The sequence below is a fragment of the Neofelis nebulosa genome, chromosome 14 (genome assembly GCF_028018385.1).
Source record: "Neofelis nebulosa isolate mNeoNeb1 chromosome 14, mNeoNeb1.pri, whole genome shotgun sequence".
NCBI lineage: Eukaryota > Metazoa > Chordata > Mammalia > Carnivora > Felidae > Neofelis > Neofelis nebulosa.
Genome location: NC_080795.1, coordinates 41751297 through 41776490, shown reverse-complemented (window position 1 = coordinate 41776490; position 25194 = coordinate 41751297). Strand labels below are relative to the sequence as shown.

At 36.6% G+C, this 25194-nt stretch overlaps 1 protein-coding gene across 5 annotated transcripts in view; it reads left to right on the top strand.

Annotated features, from left to right (window-relative positions):
• The window catches only part of PLEKHF2 (pleckstrin homology and FYVE domain containing 2), a 28216-nt gene extending 4783 nt beyond the window's left edge, over window positions 1-23433 (top strand). For 4 of the 5 annotated variants that reach the window (XM_058698627.1, XM_058698625.1, XM_058698626.1 and 1 more), the window contains exon 2: window positions 20800-23433. In XM_058698627.1, coding sequence (XP_058554610.1) covers window positions 20814-21563 — 750 coding nt within the window. In that variant the 5' untranslated portion in view covers window positions 20800-20813 and the 3' untranslated portion in view covers window positions 21564-23433. Of the gene's footprint in view, window positions 1-20294; window positions 20450-20799 lie in introns of all 5 variants that reach the window. The other variant, XM_058698628.1, reaches the window with a different exon arrangement.
• Window positions 23434-25194: the final 1761 nt, after the last annotated feature.

Here is a 25194-nt window from a genome sequence, read left to right as displayed (position 1 = left end):
GGGGCTCAGACTCACAGACTGTGAGATTGTGACCTGGGCCGAATTCGGACGCTTAACCGACTGAGCCACCCAGGTGCCCCTAACCTTAATTCTTTATACTTGTTTAATTTAACAGTAGTTGGGGGGAGGGGGGGAATTAAAAAGATCTTTTTTTTTTTTTTATCAATTGTACCTATAACTTTGCATTTGTTTTTTTACACCTGATTTTTTCTACATGTTCTTTGCATTTTGTTACTTAAGAAGGTTTATTCTTTTTTTTTTTTAATCAGAGAATATGTGTTCATTATAAAATAATTAAGCAGTACAGGAGTGCCTGGGGGGCTCAGTGGATTAAGCGTCCGACTTTGGCTCAGGTCATGATATCACAGTTCGTGAGTTTGAGCCCCCTGCATTGGGCTCCACACTGACAGCTCTGAGCCTGGAGCCTGCTTTGGACTCTGTCTCCCTCTCTCTCTGGCCCTCCCTCACTCGCACTTTGTCTCTCTCTCAAAATGAATAAAAACATTAAAAAAATAACAATTGGGCAATATTAGCATATTTTACCCTAGTGCTCAGAGACAACCTATACTAAATTTTTGATGTGTATTTTCTAGACTTAAAAAGAAAAAAAGTTTATATGTGCTGTTTAGAAACCTTTATTTAAGAAACTGCCTTATTTAACAACTTTCCACATTAAATATTAATCTCTGTTCTGTCAAAAAAATCCATTATATAGATAATGCCATTATTTACTTAACCAGTCTCCTATTGTTGAATGTTTAGGTTATTTCTGACTTTTCAACATTACTAAGACAAAGCCACAGTATGTGAATAACTTTGTACAATGATTTAAATTTTTTTGCATATATACTTGGAAATAGAATTTTTGTGTAAACTTTCTAAAGTGCTTCTGTTGCCAAAAATGGCATTCAGAAAAGTTGTTCCAGTGTGTTTTGTCAAGAATATGAGTGCCCATTTTCCCCATATCATGGAGAGGTGAATAATACATCATTTCCCTTTTTATTTCTTTGATTAGTACTGAGAACCAACATTTTTCTATTTACTGGTCATTCTTATTTGTTTTGGAAATTGCCATTCGTATCTTACCCATTTTTCTTTGGGGATATTTTACTTTTTTCTTATTGATTTAATTACATGGGCCCTTTGTATCTTAAAAATGTTGACCCTTTGTCATAGGTTACAGATATTTTTCTTTTCTTTTTTTTTTTTTTCAATGTTTTTTATTTATTTTTGGGACAGAGAGAGACAGAGCATGAACGGGGGAGGAGCAGAGAGAGAGGGAGACACAGAATCGGAAACAGGCTCCAGGCTCCGAGCCATCAGCCCAGAGCCTGACGCAGATATTTTTCTTAACATTAATGCTTTTTCCTTTCAATGTTGAAGTTTTAAAATTTTATGTGGTAAATGTTTTCTTTTAAGATATTTGGCTTTTCATGTTACATTTAACCATTCCTGTCTATGGCTAGGAATTTAGATTCCATTTTCACTATTAGAGTTAATGGCAGAGGGAAAATTTTTTATGCACAGATGTGTGCCCCTCCCCCTGCCCTCCTCAAGAGTTTCTTTCTTAGGATAAATTTCTGTGATTAAAAATTCCAGGGTCAAAGGGCATTGCTTTCTGAAGTATTTTATTATTATACATTATCATTAGTCCTCGATTTGTCCACATGTTTCACTACTTATTGTGGCCTTTTGGCACAATAAGGTTATTTAGTCTGTGAGGCTTGTGAGACATGTGCAATTATGTTGAAAAGGTGCTTTGTGCTCTGTTTTCTCCCCTTCTCTTGCTTCCTCTCTAGGTGTTCTGAGAGGTCAGTCCTTTGCACTCTTCTTTCTTCCAGAGTATCAGTCAGTATCTCTACATGAATGACTACTCCATCTTTTTAGTCCTGGAGCTCCCTGCTCATCCTAGCATTTCTGTTTGTCTGACAGATGTCTGTCTCGTGGATATGCTGAAGGTACTTCAAGATAAATATGTCCCAAACTGATTTCTTGTCCCTCCTGAAGCAAAACCAGCACCTGCCAGTGGCTTATGCTTAGACCTTTGAAGTCATCTTTCACTCACTTTTCATCCACATGTTCAGTTGGTCTCTAAATACTGTCCTCTATACCTCACTAATTCTCTCTTCCCCTTCTTATTTCTGCTGTTAATTATTGTGACTCAGGCTTTTGTTAATTTTCTGGGTTTTTGGGTTTTTTTGTTTGCCTTCAGTCTAGTTTCAGGAGTCTGTCCAGTCCATCCTGTGTACTGCTTTTGTATATGGATTGATATTTTCCTATTTGAAGGCCTTAATCTTCCTGTTGCCTGTATAATAAAGTCTAAACTGTTCAGTCTGATACTTACCTTTCTTTGCGGTTTGCTTTTCCCTATCTTACCAGATTTCTATTCAACCACCGTACTTTCTCCTGGCCCTACCCCCTCTAGCATGGACTCAACTGTTTCTTCTGTGGGGAAAATGTTTGTACATCATCGTCCCCCTTGTCTTCCTCTCTCCCTCTCCCCCAAATAGTTTGACCTACTATTGCATTAAGGCCCAGCTTGAATTTCTAGTCATTATAGAGTTGTTTCTAGATGTTCTCCCTGTCTACAGTTATCTCCCAACTAAACTTTTTGGCCCTGGGCTTTATCACTCTTAATTTTTTGAAAATATTTTTAGTTTGTTCTCCTCTGCTCCTTTATTTTTTTTTTATAATGTTTAGTATTTATTTTTGAGAGAGAGACAGCATGAGCGGGGAAGGGCCACAGAGAGGGGGAGACACAGAATCTGAAGCAGACTCCCGGGTTCTGAACTGTCAGCACAGAGCCCAATGCAGGGCTTATACTCACAAGCCATGAGATCATGACCTGAGCCAAAGCCAGAAATTTAACCGACCGAGCCACCCAGGCGCCCCTAGTTTTGAGTGCTTCTTTTATCACTACTTTGTACAAAGTAAGGGTCAATAAATGTTTGCTACTACTTCATGTTTTATTGAAAGTTAATACTAGTTTTACCAGCTTCCTCGCTGCTTAGACCAAAAATCTGTGGAGTTAATTTCAGCTTTATTCTTCCATATCTAGTCAGTCATAGCAATCCTGGACCTGATCTCTATTCTTTCTTTTTCTGTTGCAAACTTCACTCTTATCAATTCTTACCAGACCACTCCTTCCAAAAGCTTCAGAAAAAACTGTGAGGAACAAAAACTCACCGTAGTCTTATTTTTTTTCTCTCCCCATTTTTCTACTAAATGTCTCTGTCTAGCCTCAGCTGCAGACGTACGTGTGAATTTCTGTCTTATTTTATTTATAATGTTTATTTTTAAGAGAGAGACAGAGTGGAGCGGGGGAGGGGCAGAAAGAGGGGAAGATACAGAATCTGAAGCAGGCTCCAGGCTCCAGGCTGTCAGCACAGAGCCCGAAGTGGGGCTCAAACTCACGAACTGTGAGATCATGACCTAAGCTGAAGGCAGACACTCAACAAACTGAGCCACTCAGGCACCGCACATGTGACTTTTTTTTTGAAACAGATATTTTCCTGTAGAGCTTTGTGCCTTTACCATTGTTTTACTTTCTGAGGTTCCACATATTGTTCACACCTATTTCAAGTGTTCAAATGCTACATTCTTTAAGCCATATCTTCACTCTTCCTTTTTTGCTTCCTTACCACTTTATTATTTTTATCACAGTATTTATCTTATTGTGCTTTTCATTAAAATTTTGTGGTAACGTGTCTTGATTCCCAGCATCTCATTCATTCTTTCCCTCTGACACAAAGCATAAAGCCTTGAATGTGGTGAGCAGATTATAACTGCTTTGAAAAATACTAAAGAAAATTTATTAGGGATGTGATGGAATAATCAACTCCACAGTAGCATTTTAGTTGAGCTTTACTAGCTTTGTTTTTCAATATTATACGGTGGGTTTTTTGTTGTTGTTTTCAGCAGTCAGCCCTGTACAGCTGCCCCTGTACAAATACTTTTTGAAATGATGCACTTTTTTATCTGAATTTTGTTGATGGTAAAAATATGCACACATCATCATTTTTTGTTTGCTAACTAAACAGCTGTGCTTCTTGGCAAGAGAAGAAATAATTTTTATATATTATCATGAGATTGAGATTTTTTTAAAACAGGATCTGCCATGCTCAATACTTAGAATTTATAATTAGATGCTAGCTGAATGGACCTGAACATTTGCTTGTAAATTTAAATTCTGTGGGTCTAGTGAAGCAGTTGATGTATAGGGTGTGGTTCCTGTTTTCTGTGAATATTAGTACAGATGTCAAAAATGAAGTCTTTGATTTTCTTTAAACTCTAGGTTGAGAAGCTTCTGCTTCTGCTGGTTATACTCACCTCAGTACAGATTGATGGCATATATATGCAAGCATTTTTGTAAGTGTTTTGGGGAATACAAAATTGTACGAAATAATATTCTTCTAGGAACCTCCAAATATTTTAGGGAAAAGTAGGTATATAAATCTTGATTCAAACCTGATAGAACATAAAGTGCCGTGAAGTGGTACAGATAAAATGATAGGAGAATTTAAAGATGAAACAATATCTCTGGGTGTGAAGCTACTGAGCTGACTACATCTTGAAGAATTGGTAAGATTTCAGAATGGCAGGGGAGAGGGGCACATATTGGGCTCAGAGGTAGGTGAGGAAGCCAGAGTATATTCTAGGAACAGGTGGTAATCTGGTTTGATTATAATAGAACATATAGAAAGAGGTAAAACTAGAAAAATAGACTGAGGACAAGCTTAGGCATGACTGATGGGCTTTGAATGCCAGGTTAAAGATTTTTGATTTGATTTGGTTGGCCAGGGAACCTTTGGTTTTTGAATAAGGAGTTAACCTGATTATAGTATAGTTAAAGAATATTAATCTTGCCTTGGGTTATATGGCTTAAATGCTAGTTAAAGTCTGGAGGTCTTGTTTAAAACCTGAGGTCCTTATTCTTCCCTCTATCTCCAACTTTTCTAAAGATGTTTTGTAACTCCCAGTGTCTTTATTCTGTTTTTCCAATTTTTTAAAAATTCTCAACTATGACTTAGTTCTTACACACCATGGTGAATTTCTCTACCAAGCCTAACCTGTTTGAAATTGCCTTTACTGACACCCTAAAGTAGTCACAGCTTTTACTTTTTACTCCCTTATAGTATTTGAATGATTACTTTTAGCATTTTAATACTTATTACCATATTTCAGTTCTTTTCCTCAGTGGCTTTCCCCAAATACATAATAAGGTTCACATAAGTTAAATATTTCTATAATGTTTATTTCTGAAGGTAACAATGTATATTAGAAAAAAATTGCATTTTTATAAAAACTAGCTGTGAGACCATGGGAAAATTGTTTAACTATACATGACTCAATTTATTTTTTTGTAAAACGTATGTAATTACCACTTAACGAAATTTAGATCATTAAAACAGTAAAATGTGGAAATGCCTAACACTTGTATAGGTGTTGAGTACATGTTAACTTTTCTTTTTTCCTTTTCTGGCTAAGCCTGTAGAATAATGCATTTGAGTCTGCTCTTCAGTAATGGGCAGATTGGTGCCTAGAGGAGACTTCTTTAAAAATTACTGTGGCTTCTCTCTATATGTGGTTTAAAATTTTGGTTTCAGTTCCTCTCAAGTCAGCTTTATATGAGTTTAAAATTAAAATACAAAAGCTTGTCCCTCTTTTTCTTATCTAAGAAATGTACTTTTTAAAAAATCATTACTAATTTCTGTAATATGTTGTGGAAGAGTGTTCAAGATGCTGGCATAGGAACTCCCTCCTCCAATGGACACATCAAATCTACAGCTACCTATGGGACAGTTTCCTCTGAATAAAACTTGAAAACTAGCCAAACAACTCCTTCACAACAAACTGTTAAAAGGGACCACATTGAGACAGGTAGAAAAGGCAGAGATACAATCTTGCCAAAAACTCCACCCTCATTGCGGGAACCCTCAGTTGGGATGGATCTCACAAATGGAGCTTCTCCCTGAGGAACCAGGGGGTTCTGCCCTGATAAAGTAATGATCATAAAGATGCTCACTGAACTTGGGAGAAGAATGAACCCAGTGAAGACTTCAGAGATAGAGAAGTAAGAAAGTACTAAACAAGTCACAGAACTGAAGAATACAATAAGTGGACTGAAAAATACTCTAGAGCTGTTCAGCAGCAGACTAGATGAAGCAGAAGAAGGGATCAGTAGTCTAGAAGTCAGGGGAGTGTATAACTCACCCCAACACAGCAGCAAAAAGAAAAAAGAATTCTAAAAAATGAAGATAGTTTAAATGACCTATTGGATAATATCAGGCAGAATAGCATTTGCATTATCAGGGTCCCAGAAGGAGAAGAAAGGAGAGAAAACTTATTTGAAGACCTAATGGCTGAAAACTTTCTTAACCTGGGAAGGAAACAGACATTCAGATCAGGGAAGCCCAGAGAGTTCCAAATGAGATGAACCCCAAAAGACCCACACCAAGACATATTGTAATTAAAATGTTTGGGGTACCTGGGTGGCTCAGTTAGTTAAGCATCCGACTTCAGCTCAGGTCATGATCTCACTGTTCATTAGTTCAAGCCCCACATCAGGCTCTCTGCTATCAGCGTAGAGCCTGCTTCAAATCCTCTTCCCCTTTCTCTCTCTGCCCTTACCCCACTCAAGTGCACTGTCTCCCTCTCTCTCTCAAAAATAAGTATAAATTAATAAATAAGTAAAATGTAAAAAATTAGAGCACCTTAAAAGCAGCAAGAGAAAAAACAACTGGTAACAAAAGAAGGCACTGTCAGCGTACTTTTCAGTAGAAGCTTTGCACACCAGAGGGGAGTGTGGCACAGTGTATTCCAATGCCGAAAGGTAGTAGTAACTTTCAACGAAGAATGCTCTACCTGACAAGGTTATCATTCAGAATTGAAGGAGAGAGTTTTTCCAGATAAGCAAAAGCCTGCTTCAGATTCTGTATCTCCCTCTCTCTCTCTGACCCTCCCCCATTCGTAGTCTCTCTCAAAAATAAAAACATTAAAAATTTTTTAATAAAAAAAAAGAACATCCTATCAAAGAATGAATTGGTTAACGAGGAAATTAAAAATTACATGGAAGCCAATGAAAATGATAACATGACAGCCCAAAACTTGTGGGATGCAGCAAAAGCAGTCATAAGGGGGAAATATATGGCAATCCAGGCCTTCCTAAAGAAGAAAAAAGGTCTCAGATACACAATCTAACCTTACACCTCAAAGAGTTGGAAAAAGAACAGCAAATAATACCCCAAACCAGCAGAAGACAGGAAGTAATAAAGATTAGAGCAGAAATCAATGCTATCAAAATTTTTAAAAACCAGTAGAACAGATCAGTGAAACCAGAAGCTGGTTCTTTGAAAGAATTCACAAAATTGATAAACCACTGGCCAGTTTGATCGAAAACAAAAAGGAAAGGACCCAAATAAAATCAAGAATGAAAGAGGAGAGATCACAACCAACACTGCAGAAATACAATAATAAGAGAATATTGTGAGCAACTATATGCCAATAAAATGGGCAATCTGGAAGAAATGGACAAATTCCTAGAAACATATAAACTACCAAAACTGAAACAGAAAGAAATAGAAAATTTGAACAGACCCATAACCAGTAAAGAAATCGAATCCATAATCAACAATCTCCCAACAAACAAGAATCCAGGACTGGTTGGCTTCCCAGGGAAATTCTACCAAACATTTAAGGAAGAGTTAACACCTATTCTCTTGAAGGTGTTCCAAAAAATAGAAATGGAAGGAAAACTTCCAAACTTGTTCTTTGAGGCCAACATTACCTTGATTCCAAAACCAGACAAAAACTCCACTAAAAAGGAGAACTATAGACCAATTTCCCTGATGAACATGGATGCAGAAATTCTCAACAAGATGCTAGCCAACCAGATCCAATAATACTTTAAAAGAATTATTCACGATGATCAAGTGGGACTTACACTTGGGATTTAGGGCTGGTTCAGTATCCACAAATCAATCAATATGATACATCACATTAATAAAAGAAAGGACAAGAACCACATGATCCTCTCAATAGATATAGAGAAAACATTTGACAAAATACAGCATCCTTTCATAATAAAAACCATCAAGAAAGTAGGGATAAAAGATCATACTTCAAGGGGGCACCTGCGTGGCTCAGTCGGTTGAGCGTCCAACTTTGGCTCAGGTCATGATCTCGCAGTTTGTGAGTTTGAGCCCCACGTCGGGCTCTGTGCTGACATCTCAGAGCCTGGAGCCTGCTTCAGATTCTGTGTCTCCCTCTCTCTCTGCCCCTTCCCTGCTCACACTGTCTGTCTCTCCTTCAAAAATAAAACATTAAAAAAAAAAAATTTAAGAAGATCATACCTCAAGATCATAAAAGCCATGTGTGAAAGATCCACCACTAATATCATTCTCAGTGGGGAAAAACAGCTTCCCCCCCCTAAGGTCAGGAACACGACAGGGATGTCCACTCTCATCACTGTTATTCAACATAATATTGGAAGTCCTAGCCTCAGCAGGCCAACAACACAAAGAAATAAAAGGCATCCCAGTTGGCAAGGAGGAAGTCAAACTTTCACTGTTCACAGGCAACATGATACTCTATATGGAAAATCCAAGATTCCACCAAAAAACTGCTAGAACTGATCCATGAATTCAGCAAAGTCGCAGGATATAAAATCAATGCACAAAAATCGGTTACATTTCTATACACCAATAATGAAGCAGCAGAAAGTGAAATCAAGGAATCGATCCCATTTACATTTGCACCAAAACCCATAAAATAACTAGGAATAAACCTAGCCAAAGAGGTGAAAAAGCTACACATTGAAAACTATAGCAAGCTAGTTGAAAGAAGTTGAAGAAGACACCAAAAAATGAAAAAATATTCCATGCTCATGGATTGGAAGAGAAAATATTGTTAAAATGTCGATACTCCTCAAAGCAATCTACATATTCAATGCAATTTCTATCAACACTGGAATTCTTCACAGAGTTAGAACAAACAGTCCTAAAATTTGTATGGAACTAGAAAAGACCCCAAATACCCAAAGCAATCCTGAAAACGAAAGCTGGAAGCATCACAATTCTGGACTTCAAGTTGTATTACAAAGCTGTAATCATCAAGGCAGAATGGTACTGGCACAAAAATAGACACTTAGATCAGTGAAACAAAATAGAGAACGCAGAAATTGACCCACAAACGTATGGCCAACTAATCTTTGACAAAACAGGAAAGAATATCCAGTGGAATAAAGACAGTTTCTTCTGCAAATTGTGTTGGGAAAACTGGACAGCAACATCAGAAGGATGAACCTGGACCACTTTCTTATACCATACGCAAAAATAAACTCAAAATGGAGGAAAGACGTAAATGTAAGACAGGAAGCCCTCAGAATCCTAGAGGAGAAAGTAGGCAAAAACCTCTTTAACCTTGGCCACAGCAACTTCTTACTCAAAATGTCTCTGGAGGCAAGGGAAACAAAAGCAAAAATGAACTATTGGGACCTCATCAAGATAAAAAGCTTCTGCACGGTGAAGGAAGCAATCAGCAAAAGTAAAAGGGATCCGACAGAATGGGAGAAGTTATTTGCAAATGACATATCAGACAAAGGGTTAGTATCCAAAAACTAAAGAACTTATCAAAGTCAACGCCTAAAAAACAATAATCCAGTGAAGAAATGGGCAAAAGACATGAATAGACACTTTTCCAAAGAAAACATCCAGATGACAGACAACATGAAAAATTCTCAACATCATCATCAGGGAAATACAAATCAAAACCACAATGAGGGGGCGCCTGGGTGGCTCAGCCAGTTAAGCATCTGACTTAGGCTCAGGTCATGATCTCATGGTTCTTGGGTTCAAGCCCTGCGTTGGGCTCTGCTGACAGCTCAAAACCTGGAGCCTGCTTTGGATTTGGTGTCTTCCCCTCTCTCTGCCCCTCCCCTGCTCATGCTCTGTCTCTCAAAAATAAACATTAAAAGAATAATAAAAAACCACAATGAGATACCACATCACACCAGCCAGAATGACTAAAATCAACAACTCAGGCAATGACAGATATTGACAAGGATGCAGAGAAAGAGGAACCCTTTTGCACCATTGGTGGAAATGCAAACTGGTACAGCCACTCTGGAAAACCATATGGAGGTTCCTCAAAAAATTAAAAATAGAACTACCTTACAAAACCAGCAATTGCATTACTAGGTATTTGTCCAAAAGATACAGGTGTGCTGTTTCAAAGGGGCATATGCATCCCAATGTGTATAGTGGCACTATTGACAATAGCCCAAGTATGGAAAGATCCTAAATGTCCATCGACAGATAAACGGATAAAGAAGATGTGGTGTGTATATATGTGTGTGTGTATATATATATATATATATATATACACACACACACACAATGGAGTATTACTCGGCAATCAAAAAGAATGAAATCTTGCCATTTGCAACAACGTGGATGGAACTGGAGTGTATTACGCTAAGTGAAATAAGTCAGAGAAAGACAAATATATGACTTCACTCGTGGAATTTAAACAGATGTGGAATTAAACAGATGTGGATATAAAAATGAACATAAGGGAAGGAAAGCAAAAATAATATAAAAACAGGGAGGAGGACTAAACATAAGAGATTCTTAAATATAGAGAACAAACTGAGGATTACTGGAGGGGTTGTGGTGGGGATGGGCTAAATGGGCAAGGGGCATTAGGAAAGACACTTGCTGGGATGAGCACTGGGTGTTATACATAGGGGATGAATCACTGGATTCTACTCCTGAAATCATTATTGCACTATCTGCTAACTAACTTGGATATAAATTTAAAATGTATATATGTGTGTGTGTGTGTGTGTGTGTGTGTGTGTGTAAAATGGTGTATGCCCCCACCCTAAGCAGTTAGGTAATTTTTATGAAATCTCTCATTTTAGTGCCTGAGCTGAGATTAGAATCCAGGTCTTTTGGTTCATAGTTTATTAGTTTTTCCAACTATAATGCACAGTTGAATATTGAAGTTCACTGATATCAGATGTCATGGGTATGTGTAAGAAATTAAGTAGATGACTTTTTGTTTTAAACTCAACTGCAAAGATGAGATAGTAAGTTTTGATTTTCATTGAGAACTGGGCCATAGTACTGTGACTGTTGGGCTCTCTTCTCCATTGTAAGTAGTGTTCTCTTTTTTTTTAGAAGAATTTTTGCCTCTTCTAGTGTTACATTTTTAACAGGTGGTAGGCCTCCACTGAAGAGCATATTCAGAAACAAGATGTAACCAAAGACTAAGGTGGAGCTTGAACAATTGAAATGTAGTTCTTGTCTGCAGTTGTGAAGGAGATAACTTGAAGCTTTGGATTGTTTAATTTTTTTAATTGGTATGTAAATCTGGCTTTATGAAAGTTAAAAGGTTTTTTGTTTTTTTTTACCATTTTTTCGGTTTTTTTTTTTGGTTTTTGTTTTTTATTCTTTTGCCTTAGTTCTTCCCTTTGTAATTATGAAATAGTGCTGCCAGACGCTGTTTGCTGAAAAAGAAGACAAAGGGGAAATCATTTGGAAAACTGGGAATTTATAAATTTCTGTCAAATGGCTGGGCATGGGGGAGAAAAAACAAATAATCAGTAGTTTTCTTATCAATAGTAGTAATAACAAATTAGAAAATACAATGGGGAAAAGATTAGATTCAAAATAGCAACAAAAAGCATGAAATACCTGGGAACCTACTAAAGAAATGTCTCTTGTTAGAAGAAACCTACAAAATTATTGGGCTACCAAGGAAGATTTGAAACCTTAGGAAAAGAGATTATCAACCTGGCTAGGAACAATAAAAACTTAGGATGTTGGGGTGTCTGGCTGGCTTGCTCAGTGGAGCATGTGACTCTTGATTTTGGGGTTGTGAATTTGAGCCCCATGTTGGGTGTAGAGATTGCTTAAAAATAAAATCTTAAAAAAGAAAAAGGAAGATGGGAACTTACTCTAAATTAACATATGGTTGTAGCATGAAGTCCATAAAAATTTTAGTGGATTTTGTTCTTTAGTTATTGTAATTGAAAAATGGTCCTAAACCTTGGCTGCACATTAGAATTACCTGCAGGAGGGGCGCCTGGGTGGCTCAGTTGTTTAAGCAGTTAGACGTCTGACTTCAGCTCAGGTCATGATCTCACGTTTGGTGGTTTGAGCCCCGCATCCCCAGGCTGTGTGCTGACAGCTCAGAGCCTGAAGCCTGCTTTGTTTGGATTCTGTGATTCCCTCTCTCTCTCTGCCCCTCTACCACTTGTGTTCTCTCTCTCAAAAATAAATAAGCTGTAAAAAAAAATTTTTTAATAAAAATAAAAAATAAAGAGTTACCCAGGGAGCTTTTTAAAATATTCCAGTGTCCAGCCATACCTTTCATACCCCAGACCAATAAAATTAGAGTATTTTATTTTGGGGGAGGGACCTAGGAATCAGTATTTCTGTAACCCTTTGTATTTATCATTAGTCCATTGGCTTCCATTTTGGTTTTTGAGTTTCTATTTTAAGCAGTTCAATTATCATAGTAATTGATGTTTTGTAACCTTTATTTCTTAGAGATCTGCAAAACAAAAAAGAAAATTACTTAATAAAAAGTTGAATAAGGGGTGCCTGGGTGGCTCAATTGTTGAGCATCTGACTCTTGATTTCATCTCAGGGCATGGTCCCAGGATCGTGGTTCAAGCCCCATGTTGGGCTCCACATGCAGCCTGGAGCCTGCTTGCGATTCTTTTTCTCTATACGGGATCTTAATGATCTTGCTTTTCTGCATTTTGAAGCATTTAACTATTTTGGTGTCCTATCATACCTTTCAGTTTTATAATGGCCTTGCCGAAAGTACTGCATCATCTTTCAAAAAGATACAAAAACAGTGTGCAGATATTCATCCTTCTTATTCTTTTGTTTGTTTTAAGCCTACATTTAACATATTTGAGAATTTAGATTTTTCAATTTTTAATTTTCCATCTTTAACTGCAAAGAAAAAAATCAGAAGAGGTAGGCATTTCAGAACTAGTCAGAAGATGAGTGTAAAGAAACAGCAATACTTAAACTAATAATATTGGCAAATCATTATAGTGAAATCTCTGAGTGTTCAGATGATTTTCTAGATGAGGTTTTTCCAACTCAGAATTAATAAATAAACAGTACTGAAGACAGAAATGAATATATTACAGGGGCACCTGGGTGGCTCAGTCAGTTAAGCCAACAACTTTGGGTCAGGTCATGATCTCAAGGTTCGTGGGTTTGAGCCCTGCCTCAAGCTCTGTGCTGATAGCCTAGAGTCTGCTTTGGATTCTGTCTCCCTCTCTCTCTGACCCTTTCCAGCTCACACTGTTTCCCTCTCTCTCTCTCTCTCTCTCTCTCTCTCTTTTCCCCTCCCTCCCCCCCATCCCCTCCTCCCCCCTCTTCCCCCTCCCCCTCTCCTTCTCCCTCTCCCAAAAATAGTTTTCTAAATTTTTTACAAAAGAAATGAATATATTATAGACTCAGGTGTTATAACTTATGAGCAATTAGTTGCTTTTTTGGATATATATACCTTCAATAACAAATGTGGGATAAGAAATTTGCTGTTTAAATTCTTACAGTTTTTTAAATCTTTTTTTTATTATTATCCCTTTATTCTTATTTCTATAAATTAGTCATAAAATGGCTTAAAATATAGTAAGAGGGGTATTTTAAACTTAGTAGATTGAGATGGTTGGTTTTTTCCGGTATATTGAAAGTCAGTGCTTTCCTGTGGTTCCAGTGTGCAGCTAAGGTTGGGAAGTACTCTCCTAGTAAATTTCACCTGGACAAATAAACAGAGGAGATTAGGTAAGACGTTTTTAAAAGGTTAAGTAATGAGGATAGCCTGGATTAGTCCTACCAGATGCATAGTAATCACACAAGAATTAGAAAACAGGATAATGGATTAGACCAAACAGCCCAGAAGCAGATGTTAGAATATATAAAAGTTCACTATAAAGAGGGTGTTGTAAATCAGTAGCTTAGATTAATACCATTAATAAATGTTGCCACTTTTTGACTACTTGCTGAACATTTTATATGCATTATCATTTAATCCTCTTCCTGACAAAGCTGTTGCTATTATTATTCCCATTTACAAGTGAGGAAACCTGAGGTCACTTAGTATTTGGCCATTCTAAAGCAGTTGGCTAGCTCTTTTAGAATGCAAATGTTCAAAAAGAAAAAAGGAATTTTTACCTATGTCAGAATAAATTTCAGGTGGATAACAGAATTAAACATAAAGTTCATATCATAAACATAGATAATAAATACAGGTATCCCCCACTTTTTGAACTTTATGAAAGACCCACATTAGTACTTCTGTTCACTGGCTGAAAGAAACCCAAGGTGGATTTTTATTTTTACAAAAAAAGGTGAAACAAGTGAAAATAGTGTTTGTTTTGTGGCACCTGGCTGGCTCAGTCAGTAGAGCATGCATCTCTCTCTCTCTCTCTCTCTCTCTTTTTTTTTTTTTTTTTTTTTTAACTAGGCTCCATACCCAACGTGGGGCTTAAATTCATGAACCCAGGATCAAGAGTTGCATGCTCTACCGACTGAGCCAGCCAGGCACCCCAAGCATGCAACCGTTGATCTCCAGGTTGTGAGGTTGAGCCCCACATTGGGTGTAAAGATTCCTTAAAAATTAAAATAAATAAATAAATAAGTAAATAAATAGGGGCACCTGGGTGGCTGAGTTGGTTAAGTGGCTTGGGCCGTGATCTCACAGTTTATGGGTTCAAGCCCTGCATTGGGCTCTCTGCTGTCATTGCAGAGCCCACTTTGTATCCTCTGTTCCCCTTTTTCTCTATACCTCCCCCCTCTCAAAAATAAACATTTAGAATAGAGAAAGAGAAAGAAGAGAAAAAAGAGAAAAGAAATGAGAAAAGAAAGAAAATAGTATTTGTTTTGCAGTGAGCCATCATAGAGTTAGTACATACCCCGAGCAGTGACAGTGGCACCACCAAGCTCCTCTCCTGGAGTTCAGCATCTCTGCATCAAGCCACATAGTTTTGAACTGTGTCTTAGATAATGCATCTGTGTTTTATCTTGATTTATTTTTGTGTATACATTAGCAAGATTTGTCCTAAGGTATCAGAAAAGCCTAAAAGTGGGGGATTTTTTTGGTCTGGGAACACCCAAAAATGTTTCCATATAAATTAATGGGAATTGCTTTTTTGCTTTTAGCCTTTTCGGTTTACAAAAGGTTTCCTGGGAAGGCTCTACTTTCTAATAGTAGATGAAACCTGTAGGTGCACCTGATATCTGGATAAGGAGAGCTTAGGAGTAATGGAAGACAGATCACAAAGGGAAATGTCTAAGTTTAACTAAGAAATAAAACTGCCTCTGTGTCAACCACCATAAAATACAGTTTAATATACTAGGAAAAGCAAAGAAATAAATGGGTTAATAGCCTTTATGTGTGAAACACTCATACAAATTAATAATTCCTAAATATACAAGCTTAGAAATACAGGTGGTTAATAAACACTTTAGAAAGTGGTTGGCTTCACTAGGTAGTTGTGAAATAAAACACTGAATTAAATTAAAAGTAAAAGATGGGATTTGAAGAGGGCATTTGTTGGGATGAGCACTGGGTGTTGTATGTAAGCGATAAATCATGGGAATCTACCCCCAAAACCAAGAGCACACTGTATACACTGTATGTTAGACAACTTGACAATAAATTATACTAAAAAAAAAAGTAGTATATTATTTTTTGTCTCAGGACCTTTGCCCGTAGTATTAGGTCCTTTGCATGGCTGACCTCCCTATCCTTTAAGACTCAGTGTGTTGCGGGGCGCCTGGGTGGCGCAGTCGGTTAAGCGTCCGACTTCAGCCAGGTCACGATCTCGCGGTCCGTGAGTTCGAGCCCCGCGTCAGGCTCTGGGCTGATGGCTCGGAGCCTGGAGCCTGTTTCCGATTCTGTGTCTCCCTCTCTCTCTGCCCCTCCCCCGTTCATGATCTGTCTCTCTCTGTCCCAAAAAAAAAAAAAAAAAAAAAAAGACTCAGTGTGTTGCACCATCTCAGTGAACCCTTTTTGAATTACTTAGTAAATGAGTTTTTCCCTGTATCTTGACACCCTGCTGATTTCCTTCATTGCACTTCACCTTTCAGAATCGTTTACTGCCTTTCTCCTTCAGTAGACTCTGTGCTCTGAGAGGAGAATAAGAATGCCATCTAAAAAGTGTTCAATAAATGTTAAATAAAAAAGTAAATGAAAGTAATAGAGTGACATGCCATTTTTGGTATCTAGTTTGCTGACATTTTTGAGGAAAAATATGTGAGACAAGATTAGGTATGTACAGTCATTGTGCTGCTTGGTAAATTGGTGTTACCTCTCAGAAGGGAAATTTTGTAAAAGGTAACAGCCTTAAATATTCATGCCTTTTGACCAAGTAATTTTATTTCTTGGAAACTGTTCTAAAGAAATCATCTCTGCCAGAGGATGGGGAAGCTTTCTTCCTAACTCTTCCTATAGTCAGTGGTATTCCTTCCTAAGAAAAGTAGATAAAAATTTAATTAGGCCATGTCTTAGAGTTGTCTTCTCCTTTTTCTGTGCCCCTCATTGAGTAAGTTATGCAAAGGACTCCTTCCATGGCTGGCTGAGTAATCTTACATTCTATATTCTCACAAAAGTCTTTAAGAGTTCTTACTGCTTGAGGCACCTCACTGTGCTCTTGGTAAATTTGAATTTGGGCTTTGGGGGAAGGCAGAGGCCCTGTTTAGGCCCTGAGTGAAAGGGTAGTACCCTAATCCAGTTTACCAAAGAACCTTGCTTTGGGGTATCTAGCAGTAATCCAGCTAAAAGTGGTACTTTGATTTTGCTTTTGGTGACTTCCCCCTATTCTCCCATCCCTCTATGTGCTGTCCCTGCTGGACACCCAACTCTTTCTGTTATGTGTGTGTGCTTGTGCGCACAGGGCATTTGTGTATTCCTGGGTTTTTTAGCTCAGTGCTTCCCTTCTTCATGTCCTTCTTCATGTCCATACAGAAATATTTTAGGACCAACAGGGATAATGGAGAGGTCTTTATGCTCATTGTTGCTCAAATATAGGTCACAATCCATTAGTGAAATCAATCAAGTGGGCCTGCAACTATCATTAAAATAAATGAAGATAACAGAATACATTATTTATAGTTGGAAGAATTATGAGTATGTATTTGTAATCCTGCAGTATGAAATGTATTTTTTATGTGGGTCACTGTCAAACTTTGAAAGCTATTTGTTCTAGCCAAATATCAATTAATGATGCCCAAACATCTCTTTTGTTTCTTCATTCTTAAATGGGGCAAGATTTATGAACAGAGATTCAGGCTTAAAATTGTAAAATTTGAAGAATGATCCATTCAGGAGACTGGCTAAATAAAGCATGATGACTTGTCCTTTCAGGTTATTTTTTCTCAAGTTGGTATTCTTTTCTTTCTTTTTTTTAGGGTTTGCAGTGAAGGTCCAAAGGTTAGCAATAGCTTTCTTAATTCTTGTAGAATCAATGGAGCCTTAAGGAATAATTAGTGTACCATAATACACTGGTAACAGCACAGAGGAATCACATTGGAGCCCCAGTTCTGTGACAGCCTTGGACAGCATTCTTAACTCCTTTATATCTGTTTACCCATCTATAAAATGGAGCTAATAGTGCATTTCTATTGTAAGGTTGCCCTGAGTAGGATATACAGTAATGCATGCAGTGCTCAGCTGGGTGCTTGGACTCCCAATGAGTAGAATAACTTCCAGGCTGTTTTGCCTTGGACTATTGAATGTCTGTCTTTGTGCCTTAGTTTCTCCTTCAGCTCACATTTCAGCAAATATTATTAGATGCTTCTTTGGAAGATGTAAAAACTTGTTTAATTACTTCACAGGAATTTGAGACCATTAAAGTCAGAAAATAATGAATGTAAAAAGTATTGCACAAATTTGGATGGTATTAATTCCAGTAGTAGCAATAATAGGAAACCTGTTTGCACTGCATTTGAGCTGATTAATATCTGTATGTCCAAAGAAGTAAAATCTGCCATTTATTTAGATGGAAATAAATAGATACTTTCAGTTCTCTAAAAGCACCAATCTCTTCTGCCTTAGGACCTTCAGTTACTTCTTTTGCTTGAAATATACTTCTCTGTCTCCACGCCTCATGTCTGTGTATCTAGTTCCTCCTTATCAGCTGAAAGAATACCACTTTAGAAAGGCCTTCCCTGACCATCTAGTCTGAGTAGCTTCTTAGTTCTTTTTTTCAAAAATCACTTTAAGGGGTGCCTGGGTGGCTCAGCCGGTTAAGCATCCGACTTCAGCTCAGGTCATGATCTCATGGTTGGTGAGTTTGAGCCCTGCATTGGGCTCTCTGCTGACAGCATGGAGACTGGAGCCTGCTTTGTCTCCCTCTCTCTTTTACCCTTCCCTGCTCACACTGTCTTTGTCTCTCTCAAAAATAAACATTTTTTAAAAAATCACTTTAAAAAATCAGTACATTAATTTACAACTTGGTTCTCGATTTTGTTTTCTGTTTCCCTTCTCACCAGGTAGGATGTAAGCCTTGAGCAAGGACATTGCATGTGTTGTATATTATTTTTTCTCCTGCACCTAGATCAGTGATTAACAAAATAAATACTTGTTGAATGTTTAAAGATAGTGTAAAGTATGAAAATTATCTATAATTGTACTTCTTAGAAATAAGTAACCATTGTTGACATTATATAGTTTTCTAGTTTTATTTTCTATGTGTGTGCTTACATATTTATAAGTGCCTATGATTATATGTTAAACCATATTTCACTGTGTGTAAAGGTGAACATGTTTTACTGATGTCTCAATTTGGGGTGTCATATAATCAGGGGCATGCCATGATGTAATTGTCAGCATTTTTCATTTTCAGTGGCACATAAAATGAGGATGTGTCTTATAGTATCTTAGATTTGATGAAACACAGTATATATTTGAAACAAATGAGATTATGACATTCAACTCTTTCCCCACCTAAATATCTTGAGCATTTTCCCATATCACTATGTTTAGACCTATCTCATTATTAACATATACTTAGCATATTATTATGAGTGTATCATAAATTGTTCAGCCAGTTTCCCTTGTGGACATTTGGAGCTTCTCCAACTTTTTTGTGTGTGTTACAAACAGTGCTATGTTGGATATACTTGCACATGTTTATGCACTCAACTGGAATTTCTTTTGATAAAATACTTAGATCAGTGAGTATACATATTTTCTGTAGTGTACAAGAGTGCCTGTTTCCCTGTATCCTCAGTAGTACTTCATCTTAGGAAATTTAAAAAATTTGTGTTAATCGGATTAGTAAAAAATATCCTAATGTTGTATATCATTGAATTATGAATGAGATTGAGACTCTTTTAGTGTTAATGAGGTGTTTTTATTTCCTCTCCTGTGACGCACTGTGCATAGAACAGTAAACCTTTAATTGGTTGGCACATTTGCTGCAATTAGAAAAAGAAGTCATCACAGTTTGGAGCCATGCATTATCATATAAATTCTTTGGAACAACTTTAAGGGCAGAGCCTACCCTTGTGGAGGGCAAGAGAGCTTTATAAGGACCCAAGATTGGAGGAGAGACAAATTCAGGAATAATCAGAATCTTTGTAATGGAGACCAAAAAGGGGTACAGTATCATCAATTTATGAACTGAATACTGGAATTTAGACTGTGTTCTTAATCTTTAAACTTTAAATGCTCCTCTTTAATATGACTTGGTTGTGGTAGTATTAGGTTAGTAAGTTTGAAATAGGGCACAACTCAAGGACTTGAATGAAGTCAATATTGGATCTAGAGATTAAATCTATGGTCATTTAAGATTAGATTAATATGAAATGCCAAAATGTTCTTGTCAACATTTTTGAGCACCTTTGCTGTGCTGGAGGGTGTCATTTTCGGAGATAAAGATCAGATAGCCTCTGTCTTTTAGGTTCCATTGCAGCCTTGAAGGAGACAGATTTCATCCTTTGGTAAGAATGAAACCAAAAGGTACATGGAATGTAAAGAGCATAGAGGAATGTATTTAGTCTAATAGAGTTTAAGGGAGACTTCTGAATTAGATATAACCTAAACTGAGTCTTGAAGGATCACTAAGAGTTAGGTGTGAGTAGTAAGTATTAAAGGATATACGACAGCATAAGAGAAGGTACATGTGATGAAATGGACTGTAAATAGTAGGATATTAGAACAAGTTTGAGGTGAAGAGTGACTTCTGATGAGTCTAAGAGGGTAAGCAAGAACTAGATAATGAACAGCCTTGTATGCCATGCTAAAAATTCTGCATTTTGTAGATCAAAGGGAGTTCTTTTGAATAATGACATGGTGAGATTTGCATTTGAGAAATCACTGCCTGAAGATTGATTTATGGGGCAAGACCAAAGGCAAGGAGACACGTCAGGAGATAGTCTGGTAATCCAGATGAGAGGAATAAGGCCTTAGCTCAATGGTAATAGCTTAATTAATTTCTCTTATTCAGAACCCCTCTGAGATTAAATTTCATGGGACTGGGATTATTATTTTGCAGAGAGGACTTCTATTTATCATCCAGTTGCTTATTCCTTTATGTCTGTAAGAAGTTTATGCTTTTCATAAGTACCTAATTCAGTAGTATAGTGCTATATTGAGATGGTTAACCTTTTTTGTATGCTTTGTAATTTTCTTAGAGGGAAACAATTTTGTTGGAGTATTTTGCCTATAAGTAAAAGTATGGATTTGTTAAATTTAGGTTATATAATCTTTAACTTACATAAATTTCCAATTTCTATGTGCTAATTTCTTCTTCTTTTTTTCCCAAAGGCTACTAGCAGAAGATGGTGGATCGCTTGGCAAACAGCGAAGCAAATACTAGACGTATAAATATAGTAGAAAACTGTTTTGGAGCAGCTGGTCAACCCTTAACTATACCAGGAAGGGTTCTTATTGGAGAAGGAGTATTGACTAAGTTGTGCAGAAAAAAGCCCAAAGCAAGGCAGTTTTTCTTATTTAATGATATTCTTGTATATGGCAATATTGTCATCCAGAAGAAAAAATATAACAAACAACATATTATTCCCCTGGAAAATGTCACTATTGATTCCATCAAAGATGAGGGAGACTTAAGGAATGGATGGCTTATCAAGACACCAACTAAGTCATTTGCAGTTTATGCTGCCACTGCCACTGAGAAATCAGAATGGATGAATCACATAAATAAATGTGTTACTGACTTACTCTCCAAAAGTGGGAAGACACCCAGTAATGAACATGCTGCTGTCTGGGTTCCTGACTCTGAGGCAACTGTATGTATGCGTTGTCAGAAAGCAAAATTCACACCTGTTAATCGTCGTCACCATTGCCGCAAATGTGGTTTTGTTGTCTGTGGGCCCTGCTCTGAAAAGAGATTTCTTCTTCCAAGCCAGTCCTCTAAGCCTGTGCGGATTTGTGACTTCTGCTATGACCTGCTTTCCACCGGGGACATGGCCACGTGCCAGCCTACTAGATCAGACTCTTACAGTCAATCATTGAAGTCTCCTTTAAATGATGTATCTGATGATGATGATGATGATGATAGTAGTGACTAAGGACATATTTTGAAATATTTAATTGGGTGTGACTACCTGAGAAATCAGCTCTGGGGGAACATAGAATTCTGAGCTTTCTCTCAGTTTTGCTCTAGCCGTGAATTTGCCTGAGAATCTTTTAACCTATGTGCCTCGATATATTCTATAGACAATAGGTCCTGTCATTTTGTCCCCCCACCCCCACCCAACTCCCCGCTCTTCTACAGGGATAGACTTTTGCAAATCTACCAGATAAATTTTTGGTTTCTTACTCTTGTTTAATTTTAGATTATTTTGTTGGAAGGTTGAGAAAAGATTTTTTTTTAACAGATCATGTATTACATTGATGTTTACTATATGTTCTGTTATATGGAAATACTAAAAGCAAAAAATGATGGAAAAAGTTGTATAACGCAGTTAGCTAATATTATTAGCTTTTTTCCTAACCATTCTATGTAATGGTTAAGACACCAGTAACAAAAAAACGTGATTTGAAAATACTTTGTTCGGCTTTTTCATATACCAAGTGGTGCCTTATCATAATAGCACTGTTACATGAAATAAGCCCCTACCTTCTCACTTTTAGTTTGTTTTGAAAATACACTGGTGCTCTTTGAGGTGATAAAATGAGCATTTATGAATGGGTATACTTAGAAAATACTTCTCATCTGCAAGCTACAAATAACTAAATTTAGAGCTTCTTCATTTTATATGAATATTTTTCCATAAAATAGTTGTGATTATATTTTTATGTTTTATAGGTACCAAATTGTCAAATATATATTTTAAATTAATAGGTTGTCATTCTTAGGGATTTGATTTGAAATTTATCAAATACAGAATTGTCACACTGCATTAGTTTCTACTTTTAGTAAGTAGAAGTAAGTAAGAAGTAGGTATAAATTCATCTGCTTTAACATTATTTCTAGAATGAAAAATCTTACAAAACTTTTGAAATTAAACAATCTCTTTAAAAAAAAAAAAAATCCCACGATAGAGCATAGATCTACTTGGGCTGAAGACTTGGAAGAAATAATGTGTAAGAATGATGAAGACGGACCAGTTAAGTTTGACTAGACTTATATTGGTGGAAGTATTGTCTATTTCAGTGTGAAACTATCTTGAATTTGCAAATATAGTGTTATATTTTATAAAGTTTTGTAAAGTCCCAAATGATACTTCTATTTTTGTAAAACAATTATATGTTAATCTGTTTCTGAAATCATTTTGCAATCTATAGAAATAGAGTAGCAATTGATCTTTCTAAATTGTAAACTTTATTGAGTCAGCCTAGATTGCTTTTGAGAATTAGTAATTTTTCACTTTTTGCTTTTGAGGCAGCCATTTAGGTTGAAAGTATATTTATCATATAAAACTTGATGCATTTTGCACTATTCTCTCCATTTGTATGCTGCAAATAACTACAGTCTTTCAAATATGAAAAAATCAGCCTAAAGTTTATTTTAAATTCCAAACTTCTGTGTTTTTAAATATTTAAATCTGGATATATTGCAGATGTCATGACTGTTTGATTCAGTAATATGACAGAGAATTTTTGGGTTTGGTTAAGGCACTAACTTTACTGTTAGATTGTGAAAGCATCTGAGATACATAGACTTCCCTGTAGGAAATGTGAAACAAAGCCACAACAGGTTTTTTTGTTTGTTTTAATATCATATGGACATTTGTTTCCAAGCAATATATACAGTATAATTGCAGTATAATTAATCAACATATCTCAAAAAGACCATGAAGCCTGAGAAGTGCTAATGGAGACTTTCTGGTACATAGCAACCCAGCAAATTCAAGAACCAAGGGGAAATCTGGGATGACATTTGCATTGTCAACCTCTGTTGACTGTTCTTACAATAAAAAATATTTTACAACTTAACTCTCTGTTTCTTGCATACTATGATTGAAGATTTTTCTCCCTTTCTAAGGTAATGAAGATATTCTGCATATTTTACCTCTTTCAGTAGCTGTAGGGTACCTTTTATGTGCCAGGCATTGTTCTAAGCACTAGGGACAGAGCAGTAAACAGAATTTCCCTCCTTTTAATAGAGTTTACATGCAAAATGGAATCCAAGATGTATTTTCTTCCAGAATTTGTTCTGTAATGTTTAAAGCTTCTGTAAATCTTTGGTGCCTATTTCTCATGCCATTCCTCTTGAATAAAATTTACTTGGACTGTACCTGCAGTACATTAACCAAATTGGTAACTTTTGATGTAAAGGAAGCAAGATTCCATAGATGCCAACCAAAAATATTAAATTGAATACACCTTATTACAGTACATAAAATGTCCATAGTTAAAGTCATTTTGCTTCTATATCTTTATTACCTTCATGCTGAAATTCTTATATTCAATTATAATATTGAATTGTAATATTCAATTATAAGTATTCAATTGTATACCTAATGATTCTTGAAAGGTTCTAGTACTTTAGCCACACTCTTTTCTCTCAGATAGGCTAATTTTGTTCTCAAATACTTTGTATCTTTAAAGCGTATAATAGCAATGATTTGCACATCCACACGTATTAGATTGCTATACATTTTACAAGATAAATAAAACTTAAGAGTGAAGTCTAGGATTAAAATGCATGAAATTTATTGATGGTAATTTTAAGGCTTTATTTTTTATTTTATTTATTTTTATTTTTAGAGTGTGCGCCAGCAGAGGAGAGGAGCAGAGGAAGAGCGGGAGTGAGAGAATCTCAGTCAGGGCCCACACTCATCCCGACAAAGTGCTCGAACCCTGGAACCATGAGATCATGACCTGGGCCAAAAATCAAGGGCCACTCGGGCACCCCTAAAATAACTTAGTTTTGAAAGAAAGCCTTGGGGCACCTGGGTGGCCCAGTTAGTTGAGCGTCTGACTCTGATTTGGGCCCAGATCATGATCTCACACACAGTTTATAGGATTGTGTGTGGCTGCAGGCTGACAGGGTGGAGCCTGCTTGGGATTCTCTCTCTCCCACTCTCTGCCTTTCCCTCGCTTGTACGTGTGCTTGCTCTCTCAAATAAAAAATATAACGTTATTTTAGATCATTTATTAATTATCTGTTCTGTCAGGCTCCATAGATTTAGTGTTGGGTGTTCTAAACTTTAAAGGTACATTTTTGTAAAGGTTATTATCAGTGGCATTCTCTTAAACATCAAGTCAAATTTCTTAAAAATTACGTTATACTTGGCATCTGCACTAATTGAAAATTTTTACAACAGTATACTCATATATACAATTGGTTGGCATGATAACCCTGTCATTTTAATTTATCAAGAATTGAAGAGTAGAGGAAGTTGGTTGAAAATATTGCTAACATTGTCTTTGCTTCAGCATCCAAACTGTTATTGTTACATTATTTATACTAGTTAAAATGATTCTCTAGTAGTTTTTTCAAGAACAAAGTAGCAGTAAGTACCACTTTAATCAGACTTTGTGTGCTCCTGTTATCTTAGTGTTGAGAGAAAATACATACTTTACTATTCTTTATTCTTAGCAGCTTTGAGATATAATTCACATACCACACAATTAACTGATTTAAAGTATAAAAGTCAGTGGCTTTTGGTATATTCTCTAAAACCGTGCCACTATTTCCAGAACATTTTCATCACCATAAAAAAGAAATGCTGCACCATTAGCAGTCTCTCC